Source organism: Ursus arctos, chromosome X (assembly GCF_023065955.2).
Source record: "Ursus arctos isolate Adak ecotype North America chromosome X, UrsArc2.0, whole genome shotgun sequence".
NCBI classification, from domain to species: domain Eukaryota; kingdom Metazoa; phylum Chordata; class Mammalia; order Carnivora; family Ursidae; genus Ursus; species Ursus arctos.
This window is the reverse complement of record NC_079873.1, coordinates 92,723,879-92,742,671: the sequence shown is the minus strand read 5'-3', so window position 1 is coordinate 92,742,671 and position 18,793 is coordinate 92,723,879. Positions and strand designations below refer to the sequence as shown.

The 18,793-nt window shown below is 44.6% G+C and overlaps 1 protein-coding gene across 4 annotated transcripts in view; it reads right to left on the bottom strand.

The window, feature by feature from the left end:
• Nucleotides 1–18,793, bottom strand: part of DOCK11 (dedicator of cytokinesis 11) — a 189,510-nt gene that overhangs the window by 133,653 nt on the left and 37,064 nt on the right. For all 4 annotated transcript variants that reach the window (XM_026478872.4, XM_057313809.1, XM_026478874.4 and 1 more), the window contains exons 2-6: nucleotides 9,304–9,420; nucleotides 9,134–9,223; nucleotides 8,663–8,745; nucleotides 7,415–7,484; nucleotides 6,714–6,809 (exon numbers count right to left, since the gene is read on the bottom strand). In XM_026478872.4, the coding sequence (XP_026334657.2) occupies nucleotides 6,714–6,809; nucleotides 7,415–7,484; nucleotides 8,663–8,745; nucleotides 9,134–9,223; nucleotides 9,304–9,420 (456 nt within the window). The remainder of the gene's footprint in view (nucleotides 1–6,713; nucleotides 6,810–7,414; nucleotides 7,485–8,662; nucleotides 8,746–9,133; nucleotides 9,224–9,303; nucleotides 9,421–18,793) is intronic.

Sequence of the window (18,793 nt, the reverse complement as noted above, 5' to 3'; positions counted from 1 at the left end):
ACAGGTTTTAAGTTCTGCGTGGGAAAGTTCTCCCTACCCTTTGCGATACTAACACCTTGAGTTAATAAGATATTCAACACATATTTGGTGATGAAGTCACTGATTTCCTCATAGTGTCCAGCACGTGAGCAGCCCCTAATAAATGGTGTTCCAACAGTCACCAATGAATGAGGAAAAACTAAATTTAAAAAATTAGAGACGCCTGGCTGGCTCAGTCGGTGAAGCGTCCGACTCTTGATCTCAGCTCAGGTCTTGATCTCGGGGTCATGAGTTCAAGGCCCGTGTGGGGCTCCACGCTGGGCGTGGAGTGTACTTGAAAAAAAACAAAAAACAAAAAAACAAACCCCAAAAAACAAATTAGTGAGAAACCCCATACCCATAAAATGACTATAATCTGTTCGTTAGCTGGGAGAGACAGTCTGGTAGACTTGAGAACACAATAAACTTACCTATAAAAAAATGTTTAAAAAAATCTCTCTTCCTTTTGTTGCAATTAACATACTGACCTTGGCCTCTCCGGCAATTATTTTAATACCGTACGTGCTCTCCTAGGTAAAATTCCTTGATTTGTTGTTCTCCCAACACAGAAGGGAAGAAACCCTCCCGTAACAGTCAAAAGAGTAAGTGAGGACTGTTTGACTCGGGATATATAACAAATGGCTCTCTTTTGTGCAAACCAAAAGGGGAGGGGGCAGCAGAAGTGAGTCATACATCAAGCAGTTGAACTTACAACCCCGATAACATACCAAGACACTTCAACGTCTAATTGCTGGGAATGGGGAGGAGGAAGCTAAAGGAATGTGACCGAATTGAGCCAAGAAGAGGCATAAAGGTGGGTGTCCCAGGGGTTGGCCAAGAATCTGCAACAGACTTTTTTTTTTTAATGAAAAACCACCGTCAAGATCAGACTCTTCCTTATTCCATAGATCATTATATCCCTTAGGAAAACTAGCTCTGAGCGCCAGGGGAAGGTCAAATCCAATATCCTAGCTATCTGGTCCGCGTTCAATTCCTTCACCGATGTGGAAAGGAGTTGAAAAAAGCAGAGGTTTCCAGCAGCTACTTGAGAGAGAGAGTGTAAATGACCAGGTTTCTGCCAAGATTGGCACTTCTGTCTAAGGGATCGTTTATTCTCTAGGAGATCTTAAACTGCTCTCCAAAGCTTTCCCAGGAATTGCAGACTGGCAACGGGGTGTGTTCTCATTAACTAGAAAGTACAAATTGAGGAAATTAATCAGCTATGACAAGGCTTGCCTTGTTTTAACAGGAACACCAAGAACAAAGCAAATCATAAGCTCAGGGTCCAATAGGCACTGTGTACAGACAACGGACGGAGCTCTTGCAAGAGCTCACGACACCAGCATCCTCCTCGGTGAGAGGAAGTGACAGGGCACCGAAAACCGTGGCTTGGGCAGTAATGTGCGTCATTATCAGCTCTCCCGGAGCCTGGGTTTCTTGCGACCAATTTCCCAGCCACCAACGGAGAGGCTCGGCCAGCACTTCTGGGGAAATCAGGACAACGGCAGAAGACGATGCTGACTATCGCTTAACAACTGACCGGGGCTAGTGGCAAGGCGTATATGGGGAAAAGTGCAAATTTTTATTCCACAAATATGGGCTCTTGTCCTCTTCCCATATGAAGAAATCAGCTTAGCTCCTTCACCAGCCCCTTTGCCCTAGAGCCCATCACTATCAACTTGAATGTTCTTGCAAAACTGTCTGGCAGCTAGCTAGGGAGGATTTGCTTTCTAAAGCAGCCTATATATGAATTACTGTGGCTATGTTATTTATGTCGCATTACAGATCACGCGGTTGCTTTCTCAAAAGACCTTAGAAAGTAGGAGTCTTCTGATTCCCTTTTATCTATTGGACTTGGCTCAGTGTTTTTTTTTTTTTTTTTGTAATAATATTTTTTTTATTATATTATGTTAGTCACTATACAGTACATTCTCAGTGTTTTCTAACCCTCTTTCCTTTGCTTTTTTTCTTTCCACCTTCTCTCACGACTCCATGTCTCCCTTCCGTGCCATTAGACTCCCTAATTTCTGACAGCCAAAGAATCCAGGAAAAGGACTCGGCCTTGGTTATAAAGACAGTTAACGGACGCCTGGGTGGCTCAGCTGGTTAAGCGTCTGCCTTCAGCTCAGGTCATGATCCCAGAGTCCCGGGATCATCCGCATCGAGCCCCACGTTGTTGGGCTCCCTGCTCAGCGGGGAGTCTGCTTCTCCCTCTCCCTCTGCCCCTCCCCCCACTCCTTCTCTCTCTCACTCCCTCATTCTCTCTCAAATAAAATCTTAAAAAAAAAAAGACAATTAAGTTGCTGTCCATCATTTCAAATTTTCCAAAGGACGGATTCTACATAATTTTTTTTTAAATCCTGAAGTTTTTAAATGAATAAAGACCCTGAAATTGACACGTCACTCTAAGAGGGATCCAGCTACCCTACCTTAATCCCGGTCAACCCCAGCGGGATCGCAGGCCAGTGTCAAGCCAGAGCACACCAAGGAGGCAGAGAGAAAACAGAAGGGAAGTCACATGGCTCCCGTAGGCTGTTATTTGCTAATGAGTCATGAATAATACTGAGATCCTTCTGTTGTAGCTTCCTGGTTAGTCTACTGCGAACTTAGGGGGCTATCAAAGCTTGAATTTTTCTAACAGCCAACAACTCCGCAAGTTCTAGGTCTGTGGTGCTCACTGCTAAAGCTACCAGAGCTTCTCACCAGTGTGGGGGGGACATCCCAGCAGGCAGAGGACTCCAGGTGCACTGATGGTAAAACTGCCCCCGGTAGCAGGAAAATGACTCAGATAATAGCATGCTCGACTCACCTTCCCGTTCGCTTATGAGACTCATTAACTTTCTTCACATCAAAGCCTAACAGAAACAAATGTAGAAGAGATTTTCCTCTTGGAACATCTCATGAACCGTCAGCCCTTTGCCTCAGTTCATCCGTCTCTGCCTTTGCCAGCTCTCCAAGAGCCGGGTCAGCTGCTCACCCCACCGTTAGATTTAGACTCTCTCCTAGCTCTGAGCCGGTCCAGGCCTGCTGCAGGAAGAACATGTCTGATCCCCTCACCTAAGGGTGCAAGCCCAAGTCCCCCAGGGCGCCACAGTTCATGGGCCTGGACTTCCCCTTTGGCCCTCACTCCAAGTTCTCCAGGCTGGCCACTACAAAAACTGCTACCCACACCCAACACCCGCCCACCCCCGCCCCCCTCCGCCGCCATGGCCCTTCTCCATACAGTCACACACCCTCTGTTTCCATAGAGATGGCATAGTAAACACTGCGAGTTTCAACCAACCTCCATGAGGCTGAACTCAATAATAGTTAAAACACAAGTCTTAGAGGAAAACAAAAATATCTTGGCAAAATCCCTCAGACACCTTTCACTGAGTCTGGCCGAACCTTCTTCCTCTCATGCCCATCCCAGCTGTGATTAATCCTGAAATACAATACCACTGCTCTGGCTTAGGAAGTAAAACCGGAAGAATATGGGACGTATATCCAAGAAATCCAAAATGGAGAGCCATAATCCATAAGGGAGAATAACCGGGACAAATGAAATCCATGACCAGGCGCAATTCCCAAATCTCATTATGGCCTATTTCACGTTATTCCCTACTCGTTTTGTTTTTTTAAGAGCTGTGTGGCACAGAGGATCACTTTAATTCTTTTCCTTTCTTTGCCTACTGTTTGGTAGAAGTTTTAAAAAGAAAGTGTGTGGTTTTATGCTATTTCAATTATATCTCACTAAAAAAAAAAAAAAAGAAGAAGAAGAAGTGGCCAAAACATGAACAGCTGGGGATGAAAGGAGGCAACAACGCAAAGAGCCTAGCTCAGCAGCAGCAGAGCGACAATTAGCTGGAGGCAGGCGGCAGCTGTCCCCTTCAGCCGGGCCATGTGGTCACTAAGTTGCCTCAGATCCACCACCCACTTCATGAATTTATGGCTCCTGCCTGGCCCCCATGAGTGGTGGCGTTTGCAACCTCAGGGATAGACAACACGTAAGCTAAGCAATCCATCTTTGACTACTTGACTGAATTCGCTTTCTACGGTCATCGCAACAAATTACCACAGACTCAGTGGCTTAAAACAAAATGTATTCTCTTCCGGTTCTACAGAGCAGAAGTCCGACATGGGTCTCGCTGGGCGAAAATCTAGGTTGTAGCAGAGCTGTGTCCCTTTCTAGAATCTCTAGGGGAGAAGCCATTTCCTTGCCTTTTCCAGCTTGCAGAGGCTGCCTGCATTTCCTGACCAGTGGCTCCTTCCGCCGTCTTCAAAGCCGGCAACGAAGCATCTCCCTCTGACCCTGCTTCTGTCCTCCCTCGTCCTTCCCTGACTCTCCTCTTCTGCCTCCTTGTTCCAAGGACAAGGATCCTTGTGATCACACTGAGCTCACCTGGATAACCCAGGCTCCTCTCCCAATGTGCTGATTAGCCATCTTGACTCCCCTTTGCCATGAAAGGAAACATTGACAAGTGCTGGGGATTAGGACATGGCCATCTTTGGGAGGCCATTATTCTGCCCACCGCATCAACCAAGCTGTGTTTCACAAATTATGGAGGAAAATTTAAAGCATGTGCTTTTTACAGGCAACTGTATTTTGGTTTATAATAAATGGGCTCCTAAAAAGTTGTATGCAAAGCAAATTCTATGTTAAAGGCATTAGAGTAATTCACTATTGAAAAGAATCCCGTGGTGAATTGTTTTGTAAAGGTATTAATTCCCCCAATGTCTTGTTCTACGAATCCATATTTCCATACATTATATTCATGTTGGGCTACAGCGTAAGTATGGAGAAAACAGTTTAATATTTTGAGTATGCTGAGAGTGGACTCAAAACCCACAGAACCATTTTCTGGCAATCTGCACTGAATTATAGTCTTCGCACACACATTTCTGAACCTGAAAGGTTTTTTTCCCTAAGATTTTCTTTCTTTCTGTATCTGAGAAAGAGAGAACGAGCACAAGCAGGGGGAGGGGGATGGGCAGAGGGAGGAGCAGAGGGAGAAACAGACTCTCCACTGAGCAGGGAGCCCGACTCGGGACTCGATCCCAGGACCCTGGGATCATGACCTGAGCCGAAGGCAGATGCTTCACCAACTGAGCCACCCAGGCCCCCGGCTGAATCTGGTAATTCTGATAGGAAATATGGTACGATAAAGACTCGAGTTTCACTCACTCAGCTAGTCGGCACCGACAGGCTCAGGCGTCAGCCTGCCTAGGTTCAAATCCCGTGTCTGAATTTGGGGCCATGTGACCTTGGGGTAACCATTAATTTCTTTGTGCCTCACTTTCCACGTCTTAAACTAAGAACAAAAATAGGACCCCTCTATCCTAGGGCGGCCGCAAGGATTAAATGAGATACAGAATACAAAACACCCAGCACGGAGTGTTTGAAGTCCATATGAAGTCCGAAACAAATGCATTCATCCCCACAGGCTAAAGCCCATGGTGAGCGCGGGAGACACACAGGAAGCTTCCTACAGCTCGGATTCATTAGTTTCAGCACTTGGAAATGAAAGTGAGAACTGGACATAGCCGCTCAATGGAAAGCAGCGGGCAAAATATTAAATGAAGATAAAATTGGAGTCTTCTCCTGGTAGACACCCATGGTTTCTGCTTGCAGGCTATGTGAAAGACAGAATGACCTTCAAGACTTCATGGAAGTGTGAATCGGCCTCGGCCAACCACGTGATCTTGTATTGAGTCTCTGCAGGAACAGTTATATTTGGTATGAGAGAATACTTTGTTTTTCTGCTCAGAATCTTCAAGTAGCTTGTTAGTTTTACCTTCGGATTTTAATGGCTCTTCACAACCTCTGGAACGAAAGCCAACTTTATGCCCGAGCCATTCGAGACCCTGCACCATTTCCCCTCTCTCTCTGTTTCTACCTCTATCTCCTACAAGCCCCATACACAAACTCACTACTCTGGCCAGACTACAAACTCTGTAATTCTCGGACAGCACTAAGGTACCGCTCTGTAGAGTAGTAAATTGGATATGTTTCTTATCTCATCTGGAGACCGCTGGAGGCCAGGGACCTCATCTCACACATCCATAGAGTTCCCCTCAGTGACCAGCACGGAATATGCACCTAATTAATATTTGCTAAATAAACGGATGACTCTATCCTTCTATCCCACATAGGGACCTGTGATGCCCTTTTGTTTCAATGTCATTATCTTCATTCAACTGACAGCCTCCTTCCTGAATTTTTTTTTATTTTTAATTGAAGTATAGTTGAATGACAGCCTCCTTTTTAAACTTCCTGATTCAGAATAATTATGTTTCTTTAAAAAGTTACACTTCCAAATTTATCCTGAGGTTGCAGAGTTTTTAAATTCTATACATCTGTGAGAATCGTCTCTCTTTTTTTTTTTTTTTTTTTTTTTGCTAGGGCTCACTGTAAACATTCTTTAAATATTTATTTATTTATTTATTTGAGGGAGAGAGAGAGCACAAGCAGGGGCTGGGGGGAGGGGAGGGAAGGGCAGAGGGAGAGGGAGAAGCAGAATCCCTGAGCAGGGAGCCCAATGTGCAGTTTGATCCCAAGGCCTGGGAATCGTGACCTGAGACGAAGGCAGACGCCCAACCGACTGAGCCACCCAGGCGCCCCTGTAAACAATTTTTTAAAGAAATACTTTTTCCACACAGGTTAACTCATGACAATATCCTTAAAATGATGAAATAATATAATAACTACTTCTTACCTTCATGGTAACCGTGATGGTGCTATTTACATTTGCTTTATGCAACCAGCCTTGTTTTATGACACCACCCTTCTGAGAACATAGCGAAGAGGAATCCTGAAATACGGCAAAAACCATCAGTGAAACAGCCAGCCATCTAATCCAACTTTTGGGGGACAAGAACTGGGCCCTGCTCCATTTTCTAATTAAAGCATAACGTCTCCCCCACCCCCACAAAGATGCCTGACGAAACTTGAAATCATTAACTAGGGAAAAAAAGGCTCTATGCCACGCACACAGCAGGTACTCAATAATTACTGAATCTTATGGGCCATCTTCTGGGAGAATCTTCTGCATTAAGTAAACAGTCAAACTGCACCTCAAAATGTCACAGACATCAGGCCATCTGTCCCAAGAGGGACCTATTACACAGGGGGGTCCAGATGAATCACCATGCCACATGCCCAGCGCAGGGAAAACCAGCCCCACTAGCATCTCCCACAGGTGGGAAAACATGTTTATATACAAATCACAGCCCATTTCACTTGATTTTTCCTAAACTCCATTTGGAAATGCAACAATTTTCAAAAATTTTTTTAAACCACTCATTAGCTTGAAAGTCGGCCCACTCAAAAACAATTCTGTCCCTCATCTTTTCTCAAGGAAATCTCTGTTGGCAGGAGCGACCTTGAGGACACCAGTGCAGCAGCCACCACTTTTACCTCGTCTTTCTCACAGTCCTCATCAATCTCAAATACGTGACTGGGAATCTTTTCTGGTCGCAGAGATTTGCTGAAAACACAAGAGAATTATCTCAGATACTGAAGAGAACAGACAAAAAAAAATAAAAGCAAGATGAGTAGATTTCTCTCTTTTACAACCGAGAAAATGCCAAGACACGAGGAGAATACATTCTTTTCTCCTTTCCAAACTCAGTTTCCCCTCTGAGTAAACTTACATTACCTTTTCTGTAAGGACTCCCACATGGGCAGCCCGCGGCGAAGCTACAACTAAGCCCAGATACTTCGTCAGGGAGGGCAGAACTGCCAGAGAACGTGGGCCGGGGCTGTTAGTGGTGGCAGAACCTTATCTTTCCCCAGAAGAAAAAGCAACACAGTGTAATTCTGGCTCCTCCATCTGTCTGCTATATGAACTTGGACTGGTCATCTATCTCAGGATTCAATTTTAAAGGACGTTTTCATGACTGTTTTCTCTTCTAGGGAAGTGTTTTGAAAACTACAAGAAGCTACACAACGTCTTATTTCTTGAAAACATTTCCTAGATAATCGATAGCCTATGAGGTTAGTAGTACTCTAGAAGAGGAAAGGGAGAACGGGGAGGCTCAAAGAGATTGAGTGACTGGCCCAAGGTCATCCAGCTAGTAAGTGGCAGAAATAAGATTTGAACCTCAACAAATAAGATTTGAACTGGCTCCTGGGCCAGGGTGCTCATGGCAGTCCGTCAACTTAACTGAAAGAGATGTGCTTTTGTCAAGGGATGTCTGGGGTCGTCGAATCGAACCAAATACCTTCTAGCATTTTTTTTTAAGATTTTATTTATTTATTTGAGAGAGAGAGAAAGAGAAAGCATGAGCAGGGGGAGGGGCAGAGGGAGAAGCAGACTCCCCGTCAGGCAGGGAGCCCGACGCAGGGCTCAATCACAGGACCCCAAGATCATGACCTGAGCCAAATTCAGATGCTTAACCTCCTGAGCCATCCAATTGCCCCCCTTCTAGCATTTTCATTGACATCGCTGGGAAGTGCTCACTACGTTATCCAGAACTAGAAGAAGATGACTTTATGGTCAATACAGATGCATCAAAGCCAAAAAGCAAACTCATACGTTTTGGAAAGAATTTCAGTGTGCAAAGTGAAAACATACTCAATCGTCCAAAGTACATTTACCAAACAAGCCGGTCGCTTAAGGCCTTGCTTTACTATAAAGTACCACTGAGAAGCTTCTACACTTACCATGGCAACATTCGAAAGTCTCCAGAGAAGTCTTCATACTTGTAGTTTACCACATGCCAATCTGTGCTATAGGTTTTAATGCACTGAAAGAAAATAGGAATCTTTAATTTGAAACATCAAACAAGTCTACATATATCCAGTTTTTTAAAGTCTGGTAAAGGAAGCTGACGGACTTTTAATCATTTGGAAAGTGTTGGTACTGGGATCGTCCCTTGGGGATTAACATGGTCTCCCTAAACCAATTGGCAGCAAAAAATCCCAATTCATACACACTTTGGGACACTCTGACTCCAAGTTCAGAGAGTATTCAAATCCAAAAGGGAGGAACTAAGAACCTATGCTATTTGCCACATCATCTAGACTTGTCACGGAGGTCTGCTAAGTTACAGTCGTTTTATTTCCCATTGACACTAAAGGAAAAATATTTTTTTGAACATAATCATGGTCCCCTGTGGCCTCTGAAGGTCTTACCTCTTTGACAAACAAACTTTGGGCCCTTTTCTCAGCATCTTCTGGTACAGTGGACTGCACTGTTCTGCGCTGACGACTTATCACCGAGATCTAGAAGACAAGGAACATTCTTGCCGTAAGAACGGGCCTGGAAAGTGTGTTTTCCTTTAAAGAAATGCTTGTGAACTCACAGAGATATCTTCCATTGGAAACATAAGCAGGTCTCTGAGGGGGTCGCTGTAAATCTGGGTTTTCCTTTGGGTGATCACATTCTCATAGTCCAAGGGCTCAACAATTTTGGTCTTTTCCTTAATAAGAGACAAAAACAAAGTTAATACGGTCAAACTCAGAAGATACAAATACCTGTCCATGTGCGAAAGATACCCGATTTCACTGAAGAAGGGACTGCTGACGGCAGTACGCCCTTGGGACACTTTCTCAAGAGACACATACTCTGTCACTAGCAGCACAACACGCCAAACACACGCAGACACACACACACATCTCTCCGCTAAAGCCAGGAGTTGGAGAGTTAGCGCCGCACCCCGCTTTTCCAGGTGCCTTCCAAAACTGTAAGGTAAAACAAAAAGTGCTCTATTTGGAAGCCTGTCAGTTGATTCTTAGAGAATTGGCTCTGTTCCCTGGGTAACCGAACATGTGAAAGGGTGGGGTCCTAGGTGGCGAAGTCAGGGGATCCCTGTCAGACTTCCGGGTGACCTGGCCCCTGAGAATAGGGCCCCAGCCTGGGGCTAAGGTTACAAGGAGCAGCGTCGGGGTCTGAGAAATCCGGGCTATGATTTATTAGTAAGAGTGACAAGAGTGAGCATTTACCAAGCCCTTCTGCGTGCCGCGCACTGTGCCAAGTGCTTCTCCAGATTTTTTCAGGTCCCACTCACAGCCACCCTAGGAGATCGGCTTGACCTGGGGCACCTGGCTGGCTCAGTCCATACAGCGAGCGAGCGAGCTAGCAAGCATGAATGAATGAATGAATGAATGAATGAATAGAAATAGGCTTAATCTTTTTTTTTAAGGATTTTATTTATTTTACAGAGAGAGACACAGCGAGAGAGGGAACACAAGCAGGGGGAGTGGGAGCGGGAGAAGCAGGCTTCCCACTGAGCAGGGAGCCTGATGCGGGGCTCGATCCCAGAACCCTGGGATCATGACCTGAGCCGAAGGCAAACGCTTAACGACTGAGCCACCCAGGCAGCCCGAAATAGGCTTAATCTTTGTCACGATTTGACAGACGAGGAACCTCTGCTCTCGACTCCACGCTCAGTAACTTGTCTGCCTTCGGAGCTAGAATTCAAACCTAGGTCTGTGACTACAAAGGCTCCGTTCTTTCTCCGTCATGCAGCCTTTCCTCCCCCTCAGAAATACACAAAGATACAAACATGCAAGACACTGAACTTGGAAGAGGATCCCACCACCTACCTTCCTATCATTCTTTTCTTCACTCAGCTTACCACCATGTGATAGCACGTCTACTTTACCTCTCTGCCTGCCTGAGGGCAGAGATGTCCCTTTCTTTGTTGACTGTGGCGACTCCAGCACCTAGAGCGGCACCTGGCGCACGGTGGGCATCCAATCGTTACTTGTCGGATAAGCTCTGAGATACTCAGATTCGACCGGCGCTACGGCACAACACACTATTCCAAACCGAGGTGGGTATATAGGAATGCTTCCCAATAGCAGTGTTTTACCACATCAAATTAAAATTACTCAGAATTTTTCTTAAAAAAACAACATAAAGAAAACTCGAATATAAGACACACTGAAACTGAGTATCATAATGGAATCAGAATCATATTTGCGTACAGAGTACTTGAGGCAGTCTCCGGTATAGCATATCCGCACAATCCTTTGAGAACAGTTTTTTTTTTTTTAAGTTTTTATTTAAATTCCACTTAGGTGACATACAGCGTAATATTAGCTTCAGGTGTACAATATAGTGATTCAACACTTCCGTACAACACCCGGTGCTCATCACAAGTGATGCCCTCCTTAATCCCCACCCCCTACTCCCCCCAAACCCCCACCCACCGCCCCTCTGGTGACCATCAGTGTGTTCGCTACAGTTAAGAGTCTGTGTCTTGGTTTATGTGTCTCTCTCTTTCTTCCCCCTTGGCTCAATTGTTTTGTTTCTTAAATTCACATGTGAGTGAAATCACATGGTATTTGCCTTTCTCTGCCTGACTTATTTCACTTAGCATAATACCCTCTGGTTCCATCCATATCATTGCAAATGGCAAGATTCCATTCTTTGTGATGGCTGAGTCATATTCTATTGTGTATATATACACCACCTCTTCTTTATCCACTCATCAGTCAATGGACACTTGGCCTGTGTCCATAATTTGGCCATTGTAGATAATTCTGCTATACACCAGAACAGTTTTTATACTGGTCACAATTAAGTCACAGCTATATCTCAGTTCCATATCTGAAGAGCATCTCAGAGTTTCCTCTCTAAGATTACTTAGAAAGATTAAACCACTCTAACTAATAAACATCAGTATTCAACAAATCTAAAAGACCCTAAAAAAAAGAGAATGGAAGTTCCTCATGAAATTAACAATGGAACTACCATATGATCCAGCAATCCTGCTTCTGGGTATATAGCCAAAGAAAACAAAAGCAGTATCTCAGAGAGATATCCGCACTTCCATGTTGATAGCAATTTTATTCACAAGAGCCAAGATACAGAAAAAACTTAAGTGTCTCTCAACAGATGAAAGGATAAGAAAATGTGGTGTACACATACAGCGAAATACTGTTCAGCCATCCGAAAGAAGGACATCCTGCCATTTGCAACAACATGGATGAACCTAGAGGGCATTAAAGTGAAATAAGCCAGACAAAGACAAAAACTGCATGGTACCATGGATAAAGATATCTGTCTCTCTCTCTCTCACACACACACACATACACACACACACACCACACACACACACACACACACACACACACAGAGGAGTATTACTCAGCCATTAAAAAAAGAATGAAATCTTGCCACTTGCCACAACATGGATGCATCTAGAGTGTATGATGCTAAGTGAAGTAAGTCAGAGAAAGACAAATACCGTATGATTTCACTGGGTGGGGGATGGGTAAAAATACGTGAAGGGGAATAAGAGGTACCAACTTCCAGTTATAAAATAAGCCAAGGGCATGAAAATTACAGCACAGGGAATAGAGTCAATGTTATTGTAATAACTTTGTTTAATAACAGATGGTAATGACACTTATCATGGCGAACATTTCATAATGTATATAAATGTCAAAACACTATGTTGTACACCAGAAACTAGTATCATGTTGTATGTCAACTATATTTCAATTAAAAAAAAAACAAAAAACCTCCCATTGGGGTAGGGCCAGAAAGGAGGACAAAGACTTGATAATTGTTGAAGCTAAGATGGGTGACGAGTACCTGGGCTTTCATGCGCTCTTCTGACAAAAAAACCCAAAAACCCCAAATACTGTATGGTATCATTTATACGTGAAATCTAAAAAAAGTAGAGTGGTGCTTGCTGGGGTGGGGACATAAGGGAAATGGGGAGAGATTGATCAAAAGGTACAAACTTCAGTTATCTGATGAGTAAGTTCCGGAAATCTAACACACCACATGGCGACTATAGTCACTAATTCCGTATTGGGTATTGAAATTTACTAAGACCGTAGAGCTGAAGCATTCTCATCAGAAAAAATTAAGTATGTGAGGTGATAAATGCGTTCATTCACTTGACTGTGGTAGTCATTTCACAATGTATACATATAGTAAAGGATCACAGTGCACACTTTAAACATGTACAATTTTCTTTTTCAATTATACCTCAATAAACCGGGGGGGGGGGGGCGGGGAAGATCCTAAGGAAGATATACTTCATTACGAGTCTTAAATTTGAATTTGTGGGGGCGCCTGGGTGGCACAGCAGTTAAGCGTCTGCCTTCGGCTCAGGGCGTGGATCCTGGCGTTCTGGGATCGAGCCCCACATCAGGCTCCTCCGCTGTGAGCCTGCTTCTTCCTCTCCCACTCCCCCCTGCTTGTGTTCCCTCTCTCGCTGGCTGTCTCTCTCTCCGTCAAATAAATAAAATCTTTTAAAAAAATTTGAATTTGTGGGCACGTAAGATCAAATCCAGCTGATCACCCCCTAGCATGTCTGTGAACACTAGTGCAAAATGAGTTGAAGCAGAAGAAACAATTCCTATTTGGGGAACTCGGAGGTTTTCTGATAGTAAAATTTGAGCCCCTTGTCGTATATCTACCACGTTTTCATGGACCCAAGTGCAAGGAAACTGACTGCCTCTTCCTGCCTAACGTTCTGAGTCTCTGATCAATCGCTCAGAGAAGTGAATAAAGCTGCATCTAAAAAGGCAAGCCTTAGGCACTGAAAATAATTTCCAAGTCTTGCTTTTAATGCCAACTATCCTCTCAATACAGATGCAAAAACAGTCCTCAAATTTCAATGTTTAACCTGTTGAATTAGCATCTGTTCATCTCTGTACCATAATTTCACAAGTACCTTCTCCAAGGAACTTCGAAAAAGAAAAAAAATCTTCCTTCAGCTTCCTAATGTAGTTGTCAAATTCATCTGGAAAAAGCATATGTCCAAATGAATCACTTGTTTAAACATACAGTAGAATGTAAGCCTTCCAAAAAACAACCCCTCAGTTCTCCCGATGTTTTGAAGCCCTAGATTCATGTTCTAGAAAACAAGGTTTCACTTTTCATTTAAAACTGACTGAACTTGGGGCGCTTGGGTGGCTCAGTCGTTAAGCATCTGCCTCCAGCTCAGGGTGTGATCCCGGGGTCCTGGGATCGAGCCCCGCATCGGGCTCCCGGGGGCCTGCTTCTTCCTCTCCCACTCCCCCTGCTTGTGTTCCCTCTCTCGCTGTCAAATAAATAAATAAAATCTTTTTAAAAAATGACTAAACTAAGTGTTCTGGGGGCACCTGAGTGCCTCAGTCGGTTAAGCGTCTGCCTTCGGCTCAGGTCATGATCCCAGAGTCCTGGGATCGAGTCCTGCATTGGGCTCCCTGCTCAGGGGAGAGCCTGCTTCTCCCTCTGCCTCTCCCCCTGCTTGTGCTCTGTCTCTCTCAAATAAATAAATAAAAATCTTAAAAAAAATAAACTAAGCGTTCTGGGTCTTCACTCCTACTTCCTTTGTCAGGGGTAGCTCCATTGTGGAAAAAGTTGGGGTGGCTGTTCTGAGTCCCACAAAACTTACCCTAATGGCAGATCTAGGCCTGTGAAGCAGGCTTGATCTGCTTCAGAAGAAAAAGAGGAAGGACCGACCCTCCCCCCACCCAGCCGCCTCCAATCCCAGGCCTCACAGGCATTAAAAGCACAATTCTGGGGCGCCTGGGTGGCTCTGTCGGTAAGCGTCTGCCTTCAGCTCGGGTCATGATCCCGGGGTCCTGGGATCGAGCCCTGCATCAGGCTCCCTGGTCAGGGAAGCTGTTTCTTCCTCTCCCACTCCCCCTGCTCGCGTTCCCTCTGTCACTGTGTCTCTCTCTCTGTGTCAAATAAATAATATCTTTAAAAAAAAAAAAGCACAATTCAAAGTGCAAGTGGAGGAGAGAGGCTACATTAGGCGTCAGCCCCCGAACAACCTCACCCGAAGTTTCTCGTCCAGAATTCAGTGGTAACTCTCTTGGCATCGGAGACAAGGAAACCCTTTGACACTTAGAATTATCACGATTTCATGGTGGCTCTGCCCTGTGGTCTAGAACACATCCCTTGTCTAACTTCGCTATTCAGCTTTACCCCTGGGTTATGAGACTCACAGGGTTTCCCTTAATAAAGCTTCCCTCACACACAGAAACGGTCTCTCTCCCGGGTTCGCAGGTTTTCCTTCCTGCCCCTTTGTGCCCTGACGGGGCCAGAGAAGGTGCTTTTTCCCAACGCGAGGAAATTGTGTGATAACAGACAGTACTTTATAAACACTCAGAAAACAGCAAGGTCCCCCTCGGTACGTCCGGACGGTTCTGCGGCAGCGTGCAGTAAAAGGCAAAAGCGCTTCTACAATCTGGAGAGAAGCAAGCATATGTTTCTGCCTTCTCCTCGTAAGTAGTGACAGGAAAACCGTCAACCTAAATTTGGAACCGACTCAGTTTGTACCATAAAGAAAAAAAAAGCCCCAAACGGTTTGCCTTTGAACGTTCTGGCTCACGGATTCGGAAGGTCTCTTGAAATAACTTGCAGTAATTTTATTAATTTTTTATTTTGTCGTTTCACTTGAAGATCACTTTGCGGCCGTCAGGAAACACTTTCCATATACATTCTACCTGTGTCTTTACCACAACCTGCCGAGGAGACAAGGAAAACGCCATCATTTCAACGTCCTACACGAAGAAACAGGCTCAGAGGCTTGAGGAAGTTCAGATGTCCACATCTAGTAGCAGGACCAGGATTCGAATCCAAGTATCCCAACTCCTGATTCTCTTTTTAGCCGTGTTTTCCAAACTCAACTTACTCGCATACAGTCTTCAAGACTTTGGCATACCTTCTGCACTCTCATATACTTTGTCTTTTTCTTCCAATCAAATCTCTTCTTCATTGAAATATGTTTATTGAAACAGTAAGCTGTATATCCCCCCTGTCCACATAAAGGAAAATAAATCAGTATTTTTCTAATCTCTCATAAAATCTATTTTTTTCTGTTTTTTTTTTTTTTAAGTAAACTCTACCCCCAACGTGGGGCTCGAACTCACTACCCCGAGATCAAGAGTCACATGCTCCACCCACTGACTGAGCCAGTCAGGTGCCCCAGCAATAAAATATAATTTAAAATATCAACCTTTGTACTACGGTTTGGGACACAGGACACTCTTCTAGGCTTATTTAGGACCAAATCTAAACAGACGTCCACGCTGTAAACCCTAAAACTGTGAAGAAATGAAGAGTGAAGAAATGAAGAAAAAAAGAGATGACTTTTCGATTTCTAACACAGAGAGGAAGGACAGAGATTGAAAAAGGAAATTCATCAGTACAGATACACAGATACGGTTACGGTCTACTTCTTGGTCCAAAGAGAGGAAACAATGGATCCTAACTGGGAATCACTGACAGCCTCAAATACGTAGATTTTATGATTTTGTGGTAGTTCCTCCACGTCTGCTGTACAAGAGGACTGATCTTTCATCCTCTTAGCTCTATATGTATAATTACAACACCATGCTTGTAATCCTAAAACATGCAAATAGGTATGCGCATGTATATATTCAGCCACCCAACCACTTGTGTTTTTTTTAATTGAAGTGTAACTAACATACAAGGTTCTATCAGATTCAGGTGTACAACATAGTGATTCAACAATTCTATACGTGACTCAGAGTAGTCACCATCTGTCGCCACACAATGTTACTACAATATTATGGAATATATTCCCTGTGCTGTACCTTTCATCGCCAAGACTTATTTATTCCATAACTGGAAGGGTGTACTTCTTAATCCCCTTTACCTATTTCACACCCCCACCGGCCTCCCCTCCAGCAACCGCCAGTTTGTTCTCTGTAAACACAACCACTCATGTATTTAAAAGCTCACATTACTAGCAAGCCTTTATATTATCATTAGAAACTTAACCACGTAATTTCAACTGCATTTAAAAAGCAATAATGATCACATGACATTTCTCTGCAACGATGCGGAATCAGCGTGGGTTTCTTCTGTACTACACCAAAGGTCATTAGTTTACCGGTAAATCTTTTACTTTAGAAACCAGTTCTCCTTAAGAATTCTAAGAATGTCTCTTCTGGGGGCGCCTGGGTGGCGCCGTCCTTAAGCGTCTGCCTTTGACTCAGGGCGTGATCCCAGCGTTCTGGGATCGAGCCCCACATCAGGCTCCTCTGCTATGAGCCTGCTTCTTCCTCTCCCACTCCCCCTGCTTGTGTTCTCTCTCTCGCTGGCTGTCTCTGTCAAATAAATAAATAAAATCTTTAAAAAAAAAAGAATGTCTCTTCTGCAAGTCTAAAGTGAACCCTGGCTTCCCAGAATCCCTCCTACAGTCCACTGGGAGGGAGACCAGAGAGCAGGCGGCAGGCTTGGCAGCGGAGCCCAGGGCTAATTCAAACACCTCCACCACCACGACCACCCCCCTCTCCAAGGTAAGTTTCAGGGCAAGAGGGAGCATGGCAACGACTGGTTTAGGAAATAGAATGACTTAGCCCAAAAGTCAGAAGCCCATTTCCACAGCATTGTGACCGGACCACTGTTTCAGTGGCATCAGACCATATTCTTTTTGAAAATAACAACAATCTTAGGAAAGAAGTAACACAGTCAAAGAGAGGGGGTTACTCAATGAGTCTCTCCTTCCTGGCGTTCCTCCCAAATACTCCCTCCCTCCCGCATGTCTCCAGACCCCCTCTCCAAGACCTTCAGCTCCCCTTTGGTTTCAGACATGTGTAGCGGGGGGTGGAGTGCTTGCTCCACAGAGAATATCTTAAAATGCCACCTGGCACTCAAAATGGCCACTGGGGGCATGCAACTTCCGGCAACGCAGAAAACAAAGTGAGTCTGCTCTACCGCACACTTCTCGAGTCCCTGCTGAGGTCCAGGCCCCGTGCCAGCACCTGGTGATACAGAAACGAAAGAGAACCGGACCCTGCCCTTGACAAGTTCACCGTTTAACAGGGGAGGTAGATAAACCCAAGACATTCGAGTCGATCCCAGACGCTACTGTAACTTCAACGCCACGTGGCTTCCATGCCTCCGCCACACCCTCTGACAGCCACATCTTCCCACAAAGTGACCATGCAAGCGTTTCTGCACACTCAAGTGTACAAGCCAGTACGTGCACATTCGTGTCGATCAGAAAACTTTCCCTCAATGGGTTTAGATGCAGTCTCTGCCCATTTCATCTTGTCTTCTACTTTTGTTGATAAATTCTGTAAGATCAGAGAGTAGGTAACTGTCAACAGTGGCACATCAGGATGAAGAGAAGTGACAGATGAGCCACCACGGTAGACTAGGGATTTCGAGAGGGCCCCACAAGGCGCAGAACAAAGGAAACCTACCTGTAATAAAGGTGTTCATAAGGCTGGACTCGAGTATTTGACTTTTTTATGACCTTGTCTTTTCTAAATCCCATGATTACCTTTTACCAGTTCATTTCTTCCCCTCTTTCCCAAAAGGAACTCCCAAGTACGGAAGAAGCTTTGAGTTAATATAATCTGACAACGATGCTGGGGGAGGGCCGGCCATCTTTCCAGTTAGTACAACCCAACTTGGCAAAATAGACATGAACATATTTTCATAAAGATTGTTTTTCAGGACAAATCTTGGCACAAAAAACCCACATACAAATTGCATTCAAGACACCAACCTTTCTTAAAGCAAACAACTAAGGAAAAAAATGTACTTTTCATGAGATCATTGCATCATGCTTATTCCTAATCCACACCTTGGCTCATGGGATTTCTCCAACAGCCCAACCCCCAACCTCTCTTGCCTACAGCCCTGATGGTCTTTACCAACCACTGGTGGCATTTACATATAGCACGGAATGGCTCTGTGGGTGCTTTCCATATTTTTGTCTCCTAAGCAAGATCTTAAACACCTCGAGGGGAGAACTGTGCCTTATACTTTCTCTACCACTTACACTGAGCATGACCATATACCAAGCCTTTTATATCTTGTTATGTCATTGGATTCTTCCCAAAAACCCTGCAAGGGAG